Source organism: Equus asinus, chromosome 3 (genome assembly GCF_041296235.1).
Source record: "Equus asinus isolate D_3611 breed Donkey chromosome 3, EquAss-T2T_v2, whole genome shotgun sequence".
NCBI lineage: Eukaryota > Metazoa > Chordata > Mammalia > Perissodactyla > Equidae > Equus > Equus asinus.
In genome coordinates this window covers 85,715,698-85,738,303 of record NC_091792.1, presented here as the reverse complement: position 1 = coordinate 85,738,303, position 22,606 = coordinate 85,715,698, and the positions used below count along the sequence as shown (strand labels likewise).

General features: G+C 38.8%; 1 protein-coding gene across 5 annotated transcripts in view; it reads right to left on the bottom strand.

Annotated features, from left to right (window-relative positions):
* Positions 1–22,606, bottom strand: part of UNC5C (unc-5 netrin receptor C) — a 358,229-nt gene that overhangs the window by 39,394 nt on the left and 296,229 nt on the right. For 3 of the 5 annotated variants that reach the window (XM_070505334.1, XM_014834219.3, XM_070505333.1), the window contains 4 exons: positions 8,228–8,284; positions 6,043–6,234; positions 5,028–5,372; positions 1,839–1,926 (listed from right to left, as the gene is read on the bottom strand). In XM_070505334.1, coding sequence (XP_070361435.1) covers positions 1,839–1,926; positions 5,028–5,372; positions 6,043–6,234; positions 8,228–8,284 — 682 coding nt within the window. The remainder of the gene's footprint in view (positions 1–1,838; positions 1,927–5,027; positions 5,373–6,042; positions 6,235–8,227; positions 8,285–22,606) is intronic. The other 2 variants (XM_070505335.1, XM_014834220.3) reach the window with 1 other exon arrangement.

Sequence of the window (22,606 nt, the reverse complement as noted above, 5' to 3'; positions counted from 1 at the left end):
CTCTCATGCATATTTTCTTTTGATATCTTGAGGTTCCTCTAGTTTCATTTTTATAAAGAGAACTTCTCTGATGCACAACAAATTCAACAGAGTAATTTCCTCCACACCTAACTTCAGGTGGCAGGCACAGCAAGGAGGGAATTCATAGTTCCCTTTTCTTTAGAGTCAAAGGCAGAGGGACCTACAAGCAGAAGTGTCTAGCTTTATCAATTTTCTGTTTTCTCTTTCCTTCATCCTGAATGTACGATTTTCCTGGTCAGGGTGCCAACTAAACCGTGGGCAGGAAACCCCTCCAAGGCCAGTGAGTGCTGGCCCTTTGGGCCCCACGGCCCTGCCACAGCCCTGTGGGCCGGCTCTTCAGCGAGAGACAAAGATGCTCAGACGGAAGGAAGAGACCGGGACACCTCGCTGCCTCTCAGCATGAAGCACAAGCCGATACTCTTTCCCTTTAAACACAATGTCTATGTTGGCAAAGGCCTTGAGGGATAATGTACTTAGTGCTAATTGACTCTGGACAAGATAAAGAAGAAAAACATGTAAAAAGATCTCGGAGCTTGCTAACCTTCAGCCCTCCTGCTGCAGAAGAAGGGTGCTCTGCGGGCCTGGGAATGTGACTTTGCATGGAGAATGAAAAAATGAATATTTGATGTAAATACAAGCCTTTCAGTGATTTTCTGTTGCTCAAATTTAAGGCCTGAATAATGCTCAACAAGTTTTATTATTTTCTCAGCCAGGCTGGTGTTTGTGCAGGTGAGAGTACACCCCCTGAGGATAAAAAGGTCCTGGGGCCTGCCGGTTATAAACACCAGTGTCTCCGCCAGAGAGCATTATAGAAGAGCTTTTCGGCTCCTGAAGAACAAGACTAAAAATGGATGTTTTCCTGAGGATGAGAGGGGAAGAGAAAAGGTACAACTCGCTGTAATGATCACCTGGTGCTGCGCTTGTCACTCATGCTTATGTTCAGAGCTCAGGGCTGAGGAGCCGAGGCCTTTCCCCTTGGGAAAAGCAGTGATAATTACATGTAAGGATCTTCATTTCAACATCTTTTATTTTAAGTTCTCAGTGTACTTCAGAAGCGTTAATCAGTCAGGCCTTTAAAGCACTATTTAACACACGCACTTTATGTGAGAACTAATCAAGAGAGACCACAGATGATTTGTTAGAGGCTGGATTGAAAGTGGAATTTAGGACTTCTGAACTCCTCTTGTTAATTTTACTTAAAATAACTTCATCTTTATAGTAATGACACATTCAGAACAGGGCCTTTTGATTCACTAGTTTTAATCAACCCTGGATCCATTCAGAAAGGCCCAATATGGAACTCTAAGTGCTAAACATAAGACGGAGGTCGGTAACACTGGAGCTAGAGAGAGCCACAAACAGAAGAATCTGCAGGTGAGAATAAAGTGCTAGCCTGCGGTGGGGGCCAGGTCAGGGGTTACAGGATTGTCTAATTCTTTGTGACCTTTACCCCTATAATGGGAGCAGGCTGGATTCCTGAGCCAGGCCACAGGAAGCCGATGCCTCCGTGTCTACCCACATATCTCTCTGGACAATCTGTGGATCACATTTCTGCCCATTTTTTCATGTGATATGGTCACACGTTCACTTGGGAAAAGATCTCTGGCCTTCCATCCATACTCAAGATCTGCAAAAGTGTCTGGAGCTTTAAAGATAAAGAGAAGTAAAAGCTGACCTTTTATAAGTCGGGAAAAAAAGGGTATGCCAGAAGTAGGACACTCAAGACAAAAATATGTCGGGTTTATTCTTTCTATTGTACAATTCTCCTCCAAGTCAGACACTGATAAAGTCAAGTGCACCAGAAAAAGCATATTTACCTCATATTTTCTTTCCTGAGGACAGTCACATACATTTCGTAGACTCTCCCTTGGGGAATGGCCCCAGCGGGAATCAGCAAGCTTACTCCTGAATAGCAAAAGAGAAAAGCAGTCACATAAGACCTATGAATCAAAAGGAAACTTCACAGATTGCCTTTGAAGCACGTGAAAGGGACGGAGAGATTTTGCGGCCACGTAGCCATAGGCCAGCTTTTTCTCTAAAGACATGTAAATATTCAGAGCTGCCCTGCTCTCCTTCCCTATTTGCTGTATTTGTTACCACCGCTCCCTCTGAACTGTTATGGAATTACTTAAAGGAATGATGTAATTTTTTAAACTCTTGTTTTATTTAAGGAATAGACAGATGGTTCCACTGTTGTTTTCCTTGTAAAGTGAGGGGAAAACCAACAACTGCTCTTAAAATTTCAAACAGCTGTAATGATGCATCGTTTCTAATAAAAAAAAAAATCCCCGCAAGATTCAAAGTCAGGGAAACGCCAACCTCAACAATATAAAAAAACCAGTTATTTCTGAACAATCTGGTTAGCATCAGTGTTTTTCCATAACAGAATAATACTTGGTGAAGAGCTTCTTTCATCACATGCAACTCTAGAAAGTGAACAGCAACTGCCAGTTTTAGTCACAGCAGGTCAAGCAGGCTTTTACTTAGTTGCTAATTGGTGCCATTTTGTAGGACCATTGGATTGAGCTCTGCTCTAAGTTAACTGTGCCTACGGCAGGGGTCTGCTACTTGAGCTTGCATCAGAATCACCTGGAGGACTTGCTAAAACACAGATTATTGGATCCTGTCTCCAGAGTTTCTGATGTAGAAGGTCTGGGGAATTTGTCGTTCCAACAAGTTGCCAGGTGACGCCAATGATGGTGGCCTTCAGACTACACCATAAGAGCCACTGGCCTGTACCATTGCAGCATCATCATAAAGGGGAATTCAGGGTGGGCAGCGACCTGCAGATACCGGGTTCCATGATTTTATTCCAATAAATGCAGTTTATTTCAACTCAATAAGAATTTATGGAGGATCACCATTAGTACAGTGTTTGACACTGTTGTGAATGCCAAGAAGTAAAAGCATTCTTGTCTTTGAGCATCTTATCACTTAATTAGCAAGGAAATCGAATATGCCAAATGAGCACAGGGCAATAAAAACTTGCTCAGCCACAATGAAAAGCCTGAAGAGGGGACGGTCCCATGGCTGAGTGATTAAGTTCACATGCTCCACTTTGGTGGCTTGGGGTTCACAGGTTTGGATACTACACACCGCTCATCAAGCCATGCTGTGGTGGCATCCCACATAGAAGAACTGGAAGGAATTACAAGTAGGATATCCAACTATGTGCTGGGCCTTTGGGGAGATTAAAAAAAGAGGAAGAGTGGCAACAGATGTTAGCTCAGGGCCAATCTTCCTCACCACCACCAACAACAAAAGAATCACCTGCAGAGCTTAAAAAAAGAGCATGAAGAATAAAGAATGGAGAGTTAAGGAGGAATAGTTATTCAAAGGCCTTTGTATAACGGGTTCAAAATGTTGAGTCATGGCCTTGTTGAGAAGGAAAGTCATGTGTGAGGGCTATACTGCTGTGGGAAGTGGACTGTCACACGAGGGTACAGATAGTTTGCTGAGGCACAGAGTGCCCTCCATGAGGCTGCCAAGCAGCCTCTTTCCAACAGGAACAATAGAATGTAGCTTTACATTTGCTATGGGGATGCAATAAAATTATGATGTAAAGTAACAAGAGTAAGGCCTGACACATATTAGGTAACTATCGTTACTCTATTAAATAAAATAATGTATGCAAATCGCTATTGCCTAGTACATATAAAGTATTTAATACACACTAGCTCCCTCCTCTCCACTGAAGAAGACTTTATAATAATTCATATATGAAAAAGTGACAGGAGTAGAAAAACAGGAAGGAAAGATAGAATCCAGTGAATATCACGACAAAACTGTTTTTGGAATAGTATAATGTTTAAACAATGGAAGAACAATAGAGTATATTTTGATCTACTCATTTGATAGACTATTAAAAGTATATTTAAAATCATGATTTAAAGAGCAAACAATAGCGTGAGAATTAATGAGAAAAAGGTGAAAAAAGAATTTTATATAATATATGATCTAAGCTATGCAAAATGTATAGAAAATGGAAAAATGATATTATATTAAGTATTTCAATTTATTAAAATATACTTTTAAAGGTATGGGGTGAAAAATTGCGAAGGCATTGACCTGGGGCACTGAATGAGAGCAGGAATCAGACAAGTTCATATTCAGACCTGAAGACAGATTGGTCTGTATATTACTTGGCTGTGTACACATTATATTCTTTTCTTATGAAGACTTTAAGTCAATCAAACTGTTTCTTATTGCTGTATTTGCAAAATGTTCAGCCTTGACCAAAACACCTAAGATAGATTCAGAGAGGAATCCACTAACCCTCTTACGACCAATAGTTCCAAGCCCATTACTAGTATTGATTAATGAATAGCAAACTTTAATAAAACATTATCAGTCACTAACCTAAATTCACCATTTAAGACCTTTATGATGCTGATTCCTAGAAGCAGATAACTAGGTAATAAACTGAAAACTAAATAATACTACAAAAGGACACATGATGAAATTGTGATTCTAGAGAGACATATCAGAAATAGGAGTGAGTACCTTATAAATATCTTGGGATTGAAGACTGTGGAATAAAGGGTTAAGTTGACACATGAAGATTTGATGTCTATTAGGATGTCCTCTGATCATCTAAAAGTTAGTATTCTGAAGTATTGCTTCCTGCAGTAAATTGGAACTGACCCACTGATATGCTTTCTAATTAATTTGTCCTTTTAAAGTGTGATGACAACAGTGCAGACTTCTGACTTGCTGTTGCCTTCTGAAGCTCTATTAGAAGCAGGTCAGTGACAGTCTAAATTACACCTTGGCAGAAAGTCATGAGTATAATGTTTCTAAAGGAAGTGTTTTCAGAGTTGCTGGAGGAAGATAAATGGTTTGCTGCTTTTATCTGAAGTAACGTTGGTTTACATTGAAAGCAGATTTGGGTTAGATAGGCTACATTTAACTTTTCGGGCATAATGGAAATAAGCAAATAAAAAAGACTTTGATACAAAAATATGTTTCCAAGATCTATCTTTGCAATCTAAACCTTTAGGAATTACCTGAATTGGGAACAATAAGGTGACCTCCGAGGGAGTTGAAGGTCCCAAACGCGGTACAGGATGGATCAGTCTGCCTTGCTAGACTCTGATTCTTCAGGCTGAGGGCCTCATTCTCCAACAAGGATTGGGTCATCTGAGGGGACAGCTTTGATGCAAACTCAGAGAGGTCATCTTGGGGGGTGACAGCACCTGAGGTGTTGTACACTTTGATTTTCAGGTTGGGAAGCGGATCCAGAATTGGAGAGTTGGTCATTGGGATTTTGTCTGAGACGTCATGCAAGGCATAGACAGGTCCTCTGTACATGGCCGCAGCTGATGTCAGGTCTGGGGGGACCGCCAGGAGATCTGAGTCAGAAAGAGAAAGCAAGTCCATTTGAATTCTCCATTCAGGCAACTTACATCAGTCAGACTCCCCCAGATACTTTCCGAGCCAAAAGCAAAGCAACTCAGTGAATATTCAAGATGTATAGACTCTAAGCTTCTGCTAAAAACAGGGCAATTAGATGACTGGGATCCATTTTATTATTGGCTACAAATAAATAGACAAGTTCATTCTATATTTTGCCTTGAAGTTTACTCATTGCTCCTAAGGTACTTTGCTATTTCAATAGATTGGATTCACAGACAGTGGTCCCCACGAGGTGACTGCTGGGTGATAGTTTCCCTTGTCTACACTGGATTTGGGTCATCTTTAGATCACCATATTCAGAGCAATACAAGATGTCTTGTCAAAAGGAAAAAAAAAGTGGTTCGAGAAATCAGTCAACCAATCCGTGTACTCTTTTCAAATAAAAGTTAAAAAGTATGAGAGAGAAACCTGTTCAAGAAGAAAAAAAAAGATAATTTGTTCTGTGAATGAAGTTAATACAGTAATGAACAAAACAGACCCAAATCCCCATCTTCACGGAGCTTCTGTTCTAGCTGAACCACATGGCCTGAATTTCACCGATTCTGACGCCACGCAGGAGACCGCTCAACGCAGAAGCCGCGGGTGTGAAGCACGCTGTTCACTGACCTTGTCTCGCTGCCTTGATGTTCACGGGCTGAAAGCCTCCGTTGAGCGCCGAAGAGTCAATGATATCAGATTCAAAGTCTCGATGGTTCTTCCGATACACAAACAGGGCGACAACCACAGAAATGGCCAGGCACACGATCACCGCGATCACGATGCCGACGTACAGGGCAACGTCGTCTGAATCAGGGGCGGCTGGACGGGGGAAGGAAACATTGGACCAGCTGGTTAGAGAAATTCCCCACAGTACATATACCTGTTGCTATAATTTTTTCAGACATTTATTGCCTTTTTTATAGGTTAATTTCAAATCTATTTCGAAAGCTATATAAAACAACTGTGGCCTTTCAGTGGAAAATTATCTCTGATTTCTTTTCGTTTCTCACTCTGCATCTATCCACCCACTAATCTATCTTAAGTTGGGCAGCATAACAGACTACTTAGTATGAGGCATAAAGAGAAACTGGAGCTAAAACCATCCCAACCCACAGGGAAAAAATGTTTATTATGAATTTCAGGTGGAAAAGTTTGGAAGGAGGCTTTGAATTTGCTGATAGTTCTTTCAAAACATAAATATAAACACTCTGTTAGAAATACCTGGCATCTTCTGAATCTGTATATTTATTGGACCAGAGTAGTTTCTAAGTATAATTCCCAGCCATGAGATTACTTTCCACAGCACTGCCCTCACTTTCCCCTGAAGCAGTGACGTGGTGGGTGGGAAGGGTAGAACTAAGCATAGCAGATATTAGGAGTGAACATGCTGGATTTGAAAGGTGCTTTCAGAAGACCCAGATCTGGGGAGCAGAGGTCAGTGCCGATAACTCTAGGCTAATACAGATTTCATGTTACCTCTGAGAACCCTGAGCTTCTCGTGGTCTCTTGTCAGAGATTCACATTTGAGCTACTCATTCCTGGAATGGAATATAGCTCCCTGGTGCACTGAGTAAGATAAAGCTCTGGTCCAGGAAGGCCAGACTGCCCCAGAAGGCAATTAAGCATTTGACCAACACAGTGTGTGGTCATTTGGGAGATGGTTTCTTGGTAAAGTAAGAAGAAAATTCCCATAAATGTTGCATGTTGCCTTGGTGGCATAGAATATGCTCTGATCCAACTGCAAAAAGTGACAAGAGCTGACAATTAAAATAAAACAAACAAAATTAAATCTGTCCTCAATCCCACGGCCAGCTTTAAGTCTCCATTTTTAGTTTTCTGTGACCCACAAAAATTTTGAGCAAAGTTAACTGAAGCGGCTCGGTTCACTGTAAAAGAGATGATTCAACTGGCATTTCAGGTGGTCAAGAACGGCCTTTTTATGCTCAATTTTATTTACATTTACATTTTGGGAGGACAGAATTTTCAAATTTGTAGGTCCCACAATCTCCTGAAAGTTGAGGGACCACCACTCTCTCCTAAGACTCACAGCCACGTGGTTTCTATTAGAAATGACTGGTCATTTAGACTGCCAGTGGCTCACGTGCTCGTCGACATCCTCACATCGTGGTATGTGACTCCCTGGCAGTAGAAAGGAATTTCCTATTGGAAATCACTCCATCTCTTTTAACATCTTGTGTTTAAACGTGAAAAGGTTTTTTTTTTTCAACTACTGTATTTCCCAAAGTTTCCAGAATCTCCACTTCCCCATCAATCAAGTCAATACTGACAAATCTTTCCAGAAAACCAGTGGCATCCCAAACGCTCTTGGTTGTGTGCACACCACTTCCAAGTGCTGATTTCACTTCTGCTGGGTTTATTTGAGACCCTGCAGCACATTCTGAACTTGGGTCAGAATATTATATCTAAACCCTTAATGTTCTCCTTTACCAAGCTGTAATTACTTATTCAACATTTATGATTTCTAACTCAACAGATCTGCATTTCCTCAACCCTTTACTTTTTAGCATCTGAATCCTGCCCTTTATTTATATCAGTATATTTCATGATATGTTTGTCAGCCACTGGGAGTGAAGAAAGGAATGGTAGACTGATAGATTGTAAAGCTGGCAGAGACTTGAAATGACCCTTTCTTCTCTTCAGCAGTGAAAATCTAATTTGTCTTTCATGTTAGAATATATTAGGTGCTTATTTCCTGTGTGCACATCTGTGATCCAAAGAAAGGTAAACTTGAACTGGGGGCAATAGTATTAAATGATTATTCAGCAACATAAAGACCAAACATCAAACTTACAAGAAAATCCATATTCATTCTGGGTTCTCTGTTCAGTTGAAATAGGATAAATGAAACCTTGAAAAGAAACAAAAAATGAAACAAAAATGGGAACAAAATCAAATTAATGAGGGAAACAAAATGAGAAGCATGAAAAATGGTTTAATTAAAAGAAAAGGAAACGAAACCTGTGGTCCTTTAAAATTCTGGTTCAGTACAGAATTATGATTTTGCATCTCCTGTCTGCTCTGGAGCCTCACTAAGAATTAATAAGTAGGCAGATTGAATTTCAGAGCAAAAACTGGTCTCGAGTCACTAACTTTGGAGTGCTTAAAGTCTTTCTTTTATTGAGCATAAACTCTAATGGATCTAATTTATTTCAGACATCAAGGGTCATTAGCATAAGGAAAATCTTTTTTCCTTATCCCTGCCATATGCTTTAATTCCCAGGACATATTCAGAAAGGCTCTCAACAGTTTTTTTCTTTTTTATTTAATCATAACAGCTTGCTCTTGGTCTAACAGAACTAAAGAAGACCTGTCGTCCTTGGTCAAAGGTTAAAGACCCATTTACTGAGCCGAGCCGGACCACCTCTCCCCCTCCATCTCAAATCCACTGTTGTTTCTCGCCCTCCCCCCCCATTTAATAGGAATCCAATAGGATTACCCAGGGGCTGGGCAGTTTGTCAATGCAATGGGAACTGGATGCTTTTTATTTGAAATCATTCAAAAATCAATAGGGCCCAGGGGTTATAAGGTTATTTATTTTAGGTCTTCAGAGGAATGGTGTAAATTGGGGAAAATAAAAACCTCACCTCAACAGTACATGCAGAAATCACAGTAGCAGTTTTACTTGTCTTTCTTTTTATTATATTCCACAGTAGGAAACAACATGATGATGATGATGATGATGATAACTAATGATAACAATAATAATGTGAAGCAGAAGATTGGGAAGAAACATTGGAAAAATGTGGAACATAAACTTTTTGAAATGGAAAATCTACAGAAATTTTTAAAGTATAACTTGTAACTGGCACCCACAGTTTCCTAATATTTAATATTCTGCAACATATGAATTAATCAAATGATACAGTGCCATTTGGATTAATCAAATCAAGATGAATAAGAAGCATGTGAATTAAACTTTCCTAGTACTCAAGGGCAGAAATGTAGAGAAACTGCAAGAATCACAATTAATTGGTTCAAAATTAAAGGTGTGTAATGCTTTAGTATTAAAGGTAACTCTAAATCGTGCCTCAGGTAGATCTTTTGTAGTTTGCAGAACACTCCGTTCTTACAAGCTCTTTCCCTATTTTGAGGAAATAATTCTGGAGGAACACACAGCGCTACCTTAATGAAAGCAAGGTTTGCTGTAGCACAGACAGGTTTGCTCTGAATTAATTTTTAATGCTTTATTTTAGAGCAATGATTGCAACCTCCTACTCAGTTTTATAAATATTATATTCCTTATTCCAGTTGTCTGAGTCCATGTATTAGGTTTGATTTTCATTTTTAAACACTTCTGTCTGGTAATAACCTTTTTCTATTTGCATTCTGTGAACTCAATAAAAGGACATCTGGGACATATACAGGCCCTAGAGAAAAGGTTATTTATTCTTAAAACTCAAAGACTTAAGGCAAAACAAGTTCACTGCTGCAGAGGAGACCAGATAACTGACGCCATAATTTTGGTAGGGATGACATTAAGTAGAGGGATGTGAAAGGATTTCTTTTTTGCAGGTGAGAAGGTCTAGAAGGTAGGTAACATAGAATATTTGGGGATGGTCTGATGTTCACCCTGAAAATTTTGATGAAACTCCGCTTGAGCCTGCTGGAGTAAGCAGAGGAGCCGTGTCTTCTAACAGGGGACGCCTATCTTCTGAGAAGTAGAACATGGTCTGAAATGTCTTCCTGTGAAGCCGTTCTGGGTTTTCCTTGGCTTCCATCCCTACTTCTCAACAGAATCCCTGTTCTTGACAGGCAGACCGAGGAATAACAAAAAGGAACTTTGTAATTTTGATTTCAATCTCAACTTTCCCATATTTATGTATATCTATACCACTCAGTAAATATTTTTGTGCCTTATGGAATTTATCTGAGACTTACACTTCATTCCAGGCACAGGACTGGAATCCATCCATCCATCAATCCATCCATTCATTTACCAAATACTCTTGAACCTTGTTGTATGCAGGTTTCTATTCTACTCATAGGGTCAATGACAAACAAGATAGGAAAAGTTCCTGCTTTCATTCTAGTTTAACAGAAGATAAGCAAGTACACAAAATAATAATAAAGATCATTTCAAATGTTGAAAAAGTTTAGAAAATAAACTTTTTAGAAAATCAAACAAAAGATTGGAGATATAAGGATGACCAACTTAGGGAATCGAGGAAGAAGTTTCTGTTGAAATGAAATTTGAGCTTAAGTTTGAATGATGAGAAAGAATCAGTCAAGTAAAGATCAGGAGGTAACAATGTTCCCTGAAGAGGGAGAGTAAATGCAAAACAAAAACGGAGTGTTTGGGGCTGCCCCAATGGCATAGTGATTAAGTTCGCACTCTGCTTGGGCAGCCCGGGGTTCATAGGTTCAGATCCTGGACGCCAACCTAGCACCACTCATCAAGCCATGCTGTGGCAGCATCCCATATAGAATAGAGGAAGATTGGCACAGATGTTAGCTCAGTGACAATCTTCTTCAAGCAAAAAGAGGAAGATTGGCAACAGATGTTAGCTCAGGGCCAATCTTCCTCACAAAAAAAGAAAACCAACCAAACAACAGCAAAAAACCCCAGAGTGTTTGGAGGGTGGTGAGTGAGAGGAAAAAGGGAGGCTATAGGCTGATGGCTGAGCAGCAGCCAGATCATGTAGGCCTGGTGGTCCATGATGAGGCATTTCAATTTTATTCTAAATGAAATGCAAATCCTGTGATCAAATGTAATTTTGGAAAGATCACTTTGATTTCTCTGTAGATAATGGAGAGCAAAGTGGCAGGATTTCGTGGATGGTTTCTACACACGTCGCTTGGGAGATGTCTATCATAGGTGGAACAATATATTTGATGAAGTGTTTGCATTTGAGGTTGTTCTAAAATGAAATAAAAATGCAGAAATAAAAATCTCACAATTAGTTATTCCTCACTGCCAATTAGGACCAGTCTAGCCAGACTGTTATTTTCCTACGTGGGGGAAAATTGAAAACAGACTGGTACTAAGTATATTCATCAATAGTTCAACAATCCAATTTAGTCTGTTATGAAAACACTGATAAAAAGTTTTGGAGACAACTCTGTAAAACTTTTCCCATCCTTTCAAAACACTTTTGCAACTACACAACTAAAACATCACTTAGGAGGCTGGGAATCAGAAAAGACGGGGATTACTCTTCCATTCCCTAAACAAGGGGAACACAGAATCACTTTCTAGAGTTTGTTTTTACGCTTCTCCATCTGATCCGTCTCTCAAGAACAACAGGGGACATTTTCTTCAGCTAATGAGATGACCCTGCTGAGAGCAGTCCTAGCAATAATGAAAAATAACATCTCTGGCAGAACACAGTGCAAAATAATTGTTTTTAGTGTCACTACCAAAAGCCTGGTTCATAAGTTAGGGATTTCAGTTAACTTTCCCACTACTTGAAAGTAAGGCCAGATGATAAAACACCCCAGCTGTTGGCCAAGACGGTGAGCCTGAGTTTTCCAGTCTCGCGGACTTCAGTTTGAACCCTAGCTCTGTCACTGCCTTAGCTGTGAGAGCTGGGTCAACCTACCTCAGTTTGCTAAGCATCAGTTTTCTAATCTGTGTAAGGGGATATGATGCTCACTTTCATATAGTCATGGAAAGGATAAACGAGATTTGTAAAGTGCTGGGACATTGCAAGCGATCAATAATTGACAGCTATATCAATATCACTATGATGCCCATTATAAGTACACTAAGTTGCTGGGCTCCTCAAGGATTTCATTTGTAGAGTTGGCACAGCCTATTATTTAATGAGTGACCTTCAGAAATTTGTTTACATTTCAGGTTCCCCAGTTAATTATGGAGACAAGGAGCCCAGATTTTCGGAGAAACCATGAGCAATGCACTCTTTTAATTACTGTATACTCTTTCCCACTCTCCTTTTAAAGAGGTTTATTCCTGGCCTTTGTGGCTTCTGGCAAAGACATCGTGGCAGTTTCAGAAGCAAATTTCCAGGCCAGTGTTCAACTTGATGCTAAAATGGTTTCTCAACCAGAAGTGGTGCCGCTTCTAAAGGGGGAGTTTGGAAACGGGGCAGGGGAGGTGCTTCTGGTCGTCACAATGATTAGGGGGGTTGTTTGTGGCATTTAGTGAGTGAGGGCCAAGGATACCGAGTATCCTGCAACGGGAGGAACAGTCTTGCCAGGGAAGAACTGCAACAAAACGCCCCTCCGTGGATAACAACTTTCAGAGTCATCTCTCTTGGACCAATCCACCCAGTGCAGGCCCGGGGCTTGCCTCTGGGGAGGGCGCGGGGCTTGCCCTCTGGCTGCGGTGGCCTCAGCAACTGCAACCAGGGGACACCAACCCCAGAGCAGCATTTCTGCTGTGGGAAACGCCCAGGCCCCATGACCTCTGTGTGTTTTTTGTTTTTTTTTTTTAATTTTTAAAGAACATTTATTTTTCAAAGGAGAGATTTTCTGGACCTGGGAAGATAGGGGTTGGAGGAAGTTTGATTCTGAAAGAAACTTGAAGTAAGTCAAGGCATGAACAATCTGAAAACCAGACCAGAGCAGGCTGCCTTAAATAGTGAAATGTTCCCTATGCTAGAAAGCCATCTCATAGTTGCTCAGAACATCACTTTAAGAGATGATCTAATCCAACCTTTTTCAGGTGAGGAAAACGAGTCCCAAAGATGAGAAGTGGTATTTTAAATTTACCAAAAGTGTTGAGAGTAAAATTTGGTTTCCACCCTCCTGTCAGTAAAGCTGGCGATGTGCAAGTTTTGCATTGTCCAAGTCTGGGTGGCCCCAAGCACCTTTGTGTTGACTGTAGATTTGGTCTGTTAATAAAACAATTTTCCAGCTGCTGGTAAAGTGACTTAAGGAAGGAGTGACTTTTTCTAAGTTTCACAAGGTCATCCTTTAGAGCGAGATGAGGTTGCCATACTTTTCAGCTGATGTCTGTTACAAAAGATGAGAGCCCATGGCCACGTATCCTAAGAAGGAAAGCGAGCTTCCCTTGGTGGTATACAGCAGTAAGCAATGCCAAGGTATCCGGAAGGCCACGGCTCCGAGTTGTGCAATAATATGCCTGAACATAGCCTATCTGGTGCGTTTATATTTGGGAAGTCTCAGGAACAATGCCAGAAACTACATGTAAATCGTCATTTCCCCAATAAACAGCAACTGCTTTGATTTTTCTAGTCTTTTAAAAATAATTCTTTTCATGCAATGTGGGTAATAGACAATAGCCAAAATGATCAGGACTTTATGACTAATTTTTTAAAAATATAACACAAACTTTTTATGCCATAAGTAGTATTTTAATAGAAAAACTTATCAAAATCTGCTGATGTGAGAAATGTCAGACCCTCTGAGCAATCACTGTCCAGGTTTAAATTCCTCAAAATCGAATCTATGCCTGTAGGAACTTGCAAACCCCCGGGAGTTAAAATAGATCATTGATTAGAACGTCTTTCTCTCTGCAGCCTAAGGAGGCAGAGCAGAGAGGGGCGAAGGGACTTGCCTCACATCACACAGCCGGTGAAACAGCACAGCCGGGTCGGATCCCAGCTCCCCGCTACAGCCCCACCAGGCTTTGTAAGGACTGTCTGGGCACTAATTAATAGATTTAAATGACGAGGGACAAGGAAATAATAGAAAAGGGCTCGATACATTCACGACTTCATTTGCAGTTCATTTATTGAATGAGGTAATGCTAATTATGTAGACTACAAAATATCTCTCCATTTGAAATACTATCATTGACATTCATGAGGAAGCTAAAACAGAGAGATTTTTGCCCTTAAATGAAGCAACTTCTAGTGTCTTTTGTTTCAAGTGTGGAGCAAATGAAGACGTGTGCACCGAACAGGCCTTTCTGCTCTGAGGTACCTGGAGAGCCAGGCTCGAGCGACAGCAGAGTTCATGCATCACACTCACACTCTATTTGGCATAAAACCCTACAATAAGTAAATAGTTAAAGGAGAAACGTTATTTCTCTAAAGAATGATGCCAACAAGAAAAAAAGAATAAACATCAATAATTGGAGGGACACCAAGCGTCAGAAGAAAATCACATTGTAAAGCAGTGAAAAATTGGACGATCGATCTCGTCAAGATGGGGGCGTAAGCAGACTCTGAACTCATCTCCCATGAACACAACCAGGTTACAACTATTTTTGGAAAAATTATGCTGGGTAGAAAACTGAAAACTGGATAAAAAGAACCCCCACAACAAGGGATAGTCCTGACCAAGGTGGAAAAGGCAGACATTCCTGCTGGAGAGAAAAAGCCAACTTCGGGAGCAGCGGAGCTTCTCAGCTGGCCAGGTGGGAGCCACCCTAAGGTTGTGGCAGGAGACCAGGTGAGAGACTATTGAACTAGTCCAACTGAGAGATGCTGGTAGCTCGGCCTATGGCGACATCAGTCAAGGACAAAGTGTCATCATGTCAGATTTGGAATGATCTTAGAAATATAGCATAGTAGCAGAAACCCTTGATAACTGGAGAAAATGGAATTAGCACACTGAAGAAAAGAGTGAGAAAGGACATCAGAGGATAGTGCCACAACATGGCTTGATGAGCGGTGTACAGGTCTTTGCCTGGATCCAAACCCATGAAGCAGAATGTGCAAACTTAACCACTATGCCACTCGGCCAGCCTCCAGATAACATTTTTACAACTATGAAAAATTGGTTGTTGCTTTGATCAAGTCATTGTATTATTTCCTTAAACAACTTTTGTTCCTGGTGTTAATAATAGACTATCTTTTCCATTGGCTAGATTACCTTTGTCCTTGTGAATGTCTTCTACCGCAATCCAACAGTCACTCAACACAATTTGCCAGAAGTCAATTCTCTCAGACACACTGTCTTGAGCTCTCAATCCCCCACATTCCAGAAGTCATTGCTTCCTTGGTAGCTGCCATTCTGGGATTTTCTCTTTTATCTTTATCCTGTGAATTCCTGTTGCTCCTTTCCTATGTCGAATATTCTGTTTACTCAGTCTCAGGTCTTCTTATAAAATTTAGTCCCACTTTGGGTAAAACACACCTTCCAATGTCTTTCTGAGTTTGAGTATATTATAGAGAAATTATTTGATAAATAGTGCTTAAAAATGTCTTTATCCTCTCTTCCACAATTGTGTTATATTTTGGCTGTGCATAAAGTTTTTCCTCAGAATGTTTGAGAAGCTATTGCTCCATTGTCTCCCAGCTACTGTTGAGAAGTCTGATGCCAATCTTATTTCAAAACTTTGCATATGAGCCATGTTTTTCTCTTTGTTACACTTTGTATTATCTCTTTATCTCAAATATTATGAAAGTTTATGATGATATGCCTGAAATTCTGTGGCGGAAACGACTTGTATCTTGTGAGTAATTCCCTCGTGGTTATAAAGGTTTGATTTTTCTCTAATCTGCAATGTAAGTTATCAATCTATCTTAATTTATTGGTACTCATGATTATAGTATCTTACAGTTTCATCAAAAATAGCTATTTTTTGCCTCAAAGTCTTGCCTGTAAGTGATTTCTTTGAATATACATGAAGCTGAAATCACATAAAATAGAACATCAGACCAAACAATTAGTTTCTGGAAAGATCTCTTCCAGGTTAAAGAGATTCCAAAGCAATCTGTAAAGAGTTCATCCATGATCATGCTAAGCTTAGCATTCCCTGGGGTATTTCATACATATTTTCTTTACCTTGTAATTCTGCTTTTCCCTATTCTCTCTTCTCTTTCCAAAATATCTGATCTCAGTTGACATAGGGCTTCTGATTTTTCTATTAATGCATGTCACTCAAATATGTGCATGCCTTGAAAAATCTGTGTCTGCTTATTCGATATTTAACTATTTTTTGTCCAATATGTAATGTCTATTCCTTTACCCTCTCTTGCATTTCGTTACAATGTTTCCTTCTACAATTGTTGGTCTTTAACCTTTTAATACACTTTTTTTAGTATTCTTTCAGCGCCTTCATAACTGCTAAATCCATTTATCTTCTCTCAAATTACTGAGCCCTGAATCATGTGAATTACTATTATGATAATTTGTCTGCATTTATTCCAATAAAGAGCACATGATGGTCTCTAAAAGAATAAATAAACAAATAAATAAAGCAGTAACAGCTGACAACCACTTGCTTCCAGCATCCAAGAGCCCACCTGAGAAAACATTTATTTCAAAATGGGACAGTTTGGGTTCAAATGCTGGTTCTTGCACTAACTTGTCTTGGGCGCTCGGTGGGCTATTTTCAATTTTATGCCTCAGTTTCTTCCTTTGCAAGATACAGCTATTATTAGGGGATTAACGAAAGTTCTGTTTGTCAGGTTAATTTCTGTACTTTTTGAGTTTGATTAAATTGAACTCAGGTCATTTTGCTTCAGCTTGGCCATGTCTAACCCAGTAGATTAGAGGTAGAAGCAACTTACACCACGGCCCAAGTTAGTGCATTAGGTGGAAAGTGAATAAAATTAAAATTATATCTGCAATTACTTTAAATTCCTAAAATATATGAGATACAGTAATTTTTCTGTCCTCCAAAGTTTGAGAACCACTGAGTCGGATTTCAGAAACACCTAAAAGGAAAGTCTTTATGTAGATGTTTGGGAATTTAAATGCTCTGTCTTTTGATTAACTATCTAATTCCTAGCGAAAAGGGAGGTGGGTGGAGATTATAAGGGGTTCCTGCTTGCCTTCAGGGCTTACTCATTATATTTCAATATGGAGCTGCTTCTACGACCTTAATACATGTGGACAGATTTTACGATATTGTGAGGATTAATTCATATCTTATATGGGGGTAGTATGTAAGTTATGAATACGACATAACTCAGTTTTAGTTTATAAAAGCATTAAGTGTGGTCTATAAAAGTAAGCATTTTAAATCATCAAGTTTTGGGGTAGTTTCAGCGTATTTATCTATCTGAAGTACACGAGACCCCTCCAGAAGACCTATCCTCATTTTACGATCCCAGCTCTGGAAGACTCTTGCTGTTCCTGAGGGATCCCCTCTCTCCTCATCCTGGCTGCCTGGTCTCTCTTTTTGCCAGTGACTTTACATTAAGTCAAAATATGAGATTTTTCTCACCCCAATCACATTTCTTCTGATGCAAATGTTCTTATTAAAAACCTCAAGCGCCATTCAAAATAAACATATCCAGATCTTTTGCTTTTGGCCTTTTAGGTTGGTCCTTATCTAGGAAGCCCATCAGGACTGCACTAATGATGTCAAAGGTCAGGTCCGTCAAAGACACTCATGGTCATTTATTATAATTTACCACTCTTCTGGGGGTTTATTTATTGACAGGAGCTTAAGGAACTCCGAATAAATGCATACATAAATTCTAGGACACAACAACAAAAACCGAAAAGAACATTTGTTTATCACTGCTGTCGGTTATCTAAATTGCCAATGCTACGTCCTGCTCCAGCCTTCCTAGGACAGTAGGCAGACCAGGCCTCACTAAACGGATCCACAGCCCTGTTCCTGACAGTAACAACCACGCCCTTCTGAAAATGACTAGAAGGGAATTCACATCTCAGATGTAAGTCTTCTCTCGGAGGTGAAGAATAAATGTCTGAAATTGAACTCAACAGCTGGGTAAAATCAAGCCTATAGATCAGTTGCCCAAGTGTTTTTAATGCAGTATATTCTCTCGCCATCAAGGCTCCTTAAGAAAAATAACAAACTATTAAATCCAAAGGCAATGATATTATAATCCATGGTAGTAAAGACATCTGATAGAAGAAGCAAAGTGATAAAGACTCAAAAATAGAGAGGCTGGTTTCTAGCATGTGTATCACCCTCTCTGCTGGATTTTTAGCCTTGCAGCTCCGTGATCCTGAAGGAGTCCATGTGGGGCTGTGGTTGTGAAAGGTGGCATCTTTCTTGGGGCCCTCAGGTTTCTCTCCACCCCAGGACCTGAGGACCTTGCATTTGTCCTCGTACACTCATCCGCCTGGGCCACCAGTGGCGTGAATCGGGTTTCTGTGGGCTAAAGTGTCTAACCACATCCCTGCTTTTGAAAGCAGGAAGATGTGTTACCAGAAAGGAAAAAAGCTAAAGCAAACCGCACTCATTACACCGGAGACAGCAGAGCAGTGTGTCGGGCAGCCAGTCCACATACAGAATATTTATGTGCCAGCTGGGACACTATGCATATCAAGGACTATACAAACACACTATGACATCAACTCCTTCCAAACTACAGATAAAAGCACTCACTGTCTGATACGCACAGTTACGCTTTGCTATCACACTGCTGTGTGGACAAGAATTTCACTGGAAACCGACTAGCACCTTCTCAGATGCCTACCACAGTGGTTATAAACACATCATTCTAAAGTCAAGAAAAGACTATCTGTAAGGTAAATTATTTCCCCACATTAAATGCACCTGGGATTCCGGGGGCCCTGGTATGCAGCGTGTCCACACCACAATTTACACGCGGAGTGCTCCCACTTCCTCTGTACGTGTGAATTAATGGAAGAGCTGTGCGACATATAAATTTTTTAATGAGTAGGAAGTGCTAAATTTGCAGACTGCATAGCATTTTAATTTCCCAAAGTCAGGAAGTTCACTGATGCAGACACAATTCCAGGTAGTTCTTGTTTGTAAATTGAAATTTTTAATTTGTCTACTGTGGCATAAACCCTCTTCAGCAGGAAGGAGTAATTCTAAATTCAGATCTGAACTGCTACATATCCCTGTGTGGGACTCCAATCGTTAAATGAGATTAAAAACTAAAGTCCATAGGAATAGCTGCAGTATGTAATAATCTAATTGAGTGTATTCATAAATACATATAAAGCACCATTTCTGGACCAAGCTACAGAGATAGCCCTTGGATTGCTATTTTCAAAAGGAAGAGGTAAGCACGGAGTAAACCATCACACGCCAACCATCACAAAGTGGACCTTACTACAAATTCCTTATAAAGATTATAAAGGTTAAAAGTCAACAGGTCTTGATAATACAATTGTATTTCAAAATAAAAGGTAAAGATGCTTATTGACTTAGCATTTTTGGAGATTTTCTTGAGTGCTTTTTTCTTCTTCTGCATCTCTTTCTCTGTGTCTAGCGTTCTCTCTCTCTCTCTCTCCAGAACAATTTTATGTAAATCCTATTTCAAAACTATATATATATATATATAGGGGCTATTTTCATATAATTTTAGGGATGATACAAAGAAACATAAATGGGTACACAGCACAGTGGACTTTCCATTACAGCCTTTGAATGAGACACAATATTCTGTAGTATCATTAAATAAAAACAGCTTAATCTGTTATTAATATTATTAATGATATCAGACATATCAGACATGTGTGTTTAGTTATTTTCAATAGTGAAAAACACTCCAAGTCACTGCCCTTTCTTGTTCAATGTAATCCATATCTGTAAGGATACCTAAAAATTCCAGTTATTTATTTTTTTTTTCCATTAACGATGTGCTTATAAACCAAAAATGTCCAATTTCTTTCTGGGACATTAAGTGACTTTGATGGCTTTTAATTACTCTTTAATAATGCATTCTACAGAAGTTCTTAATTTAAAGGCAGTGTTTCCAGTGCAGAAACTATTTTTTCAGGCCAATGAGCATCTATCCAGTGTAATAGATACATGATACACATTACTTCAATATCAACCAATCTGTACAGACGGCCTAAAAAAATTAGTGGGGCTTCTGAAATTGCTTAAAGACCATGACCTTGTTTCACAAATGAAATTATGTAGCACCACATAATGAATCCAATTTATCAAACAGTTTAAGGATAAGTATGGCTGCGAGGACAGAGTGATAGGTATATGATAGGCAACTGGGAAATAATGCAACACTATAACTCAGGTCCAAATCCTCGTGTCTTCAAAATCCTTTTATAGATGCACTTGATTTACTGGTTATAAGTAACTCGGGCCACCTAGGTTTTATGCAAATACTTTTTTGGTAATCTAATCTAATTTGAATCAATGTGACCAAATTCCCAGGATGAGTCAGTGCTAGGGCACCATCTCAAATCCCGACACTCCTGCTTCCGAGACAGCAGTTGGTCTAGCCAATCCTCAACATACCTTTTTTAAAAAGTCATTTACAATGATAAACATAATGAAATACTAAGTATAAAGAATATGGAGAATAGAAAGTATATTGAAAAAGAGAAAAATTACTTGTAATCTCTCTAGCATAAATGCACAAGTTTCATTTATCTTTTCCTAAGTTTGCAGTTTACATAGTTATGATTAAGTGCATATGTAGATCCATATTCTGCTTTTTCATGTTAAACCATCATCAATATTTTAGTGGCATATGATATTCCATAAGTAAGTAGTATGTATTACATTAGCCATTGCTCTAATATTAAACTTCTGGATTTTGAAGTTTTTACAATAAAATACAAAGAATGTGAACATATTTGTCACAGATCCTTTTGGGTATTTATATTAATTACTCAAAATTATTCATTGAAGTAGGATTACTGGGTTAAAGGGTGTGAACAATTTTAAAGCTCTTAACTCATATTGTCAAATCACTTCCCCAAATAATTGTAAAAATTTGTATTCCCATTAGCAAGATACAAAAGATTCTACTTTACCGTATATTCACTAACATTTAGCATTATCATATATTTACAATATTGAATAATTTTGTTAGTAACCCTCAAAGGCTTTTGATTAACAATTTCAATTGACACTGAGATAATACCTAGATTTCTAAGATGTCTTACACAGACAACTAACAACCTGGTAAACAATTTAGAAAACTTCTGGTTAATTCTTCAATGAAAAATGAAACATTCCAGAAACTATAAAGTCTAAGTAAAACAAAAATCTAAATTAAAACTATAAGTAAAAACAATCTCTAACATGTGTTACTTAGGCATAATGAGAAATGGGATTGAATTAAGAATGTCTTAATCAGACAGTCAAAGCCATTAATTGGACATTTTTAAATAAAGACTGAACGATATTGCAAGTTACATAGTTAACTTATATAACTCAACTTTCAATCTTTCTCTATAGTTATGATTTAAGTATGTCTCTCATAATCAGTATAAAATTGGATTTTTTTCCTAGAATTTTGAATTTCCCTTAACAGGTAAATTTAATTCATTACATTATCATCCCTGATATATGCTGATCCCTGAAATATACCACCTTATTCATTGTTTTCATTTACCACATTTTTCTTATTTCTTTTTTGCTCCTTTCTTGCCCTTAAAAATCTTATTTTGAATTTATGCATTTAACTTTTATGTGTGTAGTCAGTGTTAACATTTTAACTGGACCACTTGAATCAGTAAAGTCTTGTGCAAATATTATTACTGTTCTTTTCCTGAACAATACACGCAAATTAGAAAATTTTAACTTAGATCACACCTTCGCATACTCTTTGTTAATATTATCTATAATTTAGTTCCATCTTATTTTCAACTTCCTCTTAATTAATTAGTCTCCCTTTTTATAAAAGAATCAATTTTCTTTAGTACTTTACTCAGTGAGAGTTTTTGAGTAGTAAGCCCTCTGTATCTTGATTGTCTGAAAATCTTTTTAATTTTTCCCTCTTTAGTAATAAACGATTTTTCTCATTCTATCTTCCATGTGTTTTGATTTCCCTTTTATACAATCACTCGCTTTTTCTTTCTTTCTTGTATTCTGAGAAGTTTCATGACATCTATATTCCAGTTTACTAATGTTCTCTTCAGCTTTATCTAAAGTTGTCTCTGATCTGATCTGAGTTTTAATCTTCCATTGAGTTTTAACTTTCAATCACCATGTTTACAATTATAGATATTCTATTTGATGTTTTCCCAAATCTATCTGTCCTTTGTACAGTATTCTATTCTTTCATTTGTCCTTACATTCCTCTTAAAAATACTGTTGGTCTTCTTCTTATTTATTTTATAGGCTCATTCAGATTGCTCTATGAGGCCATGTTATGAGAGTACTAACTCACCTGTTTATTAGGTTGCTGACTCTCCCTTACAGCAGACTGTTCCCTTGGGTGATATGAAAATTAGTACTGTAAACTCATTTTCAGGAGTGGGCTATTTTTATCATAGACCAATGCACTTGGGTTGTGGAAAGAACTCCAGAGAATGTCTTGCTGTTTGCTTCTGCTGGTTCCCCAGAGGTTTCACCAATTATGTAAATTATGCATCTTTTGTTTTTTGCTCCCTATACTTTATTTTAGACTCCATACCAGAGCTGGGTGTA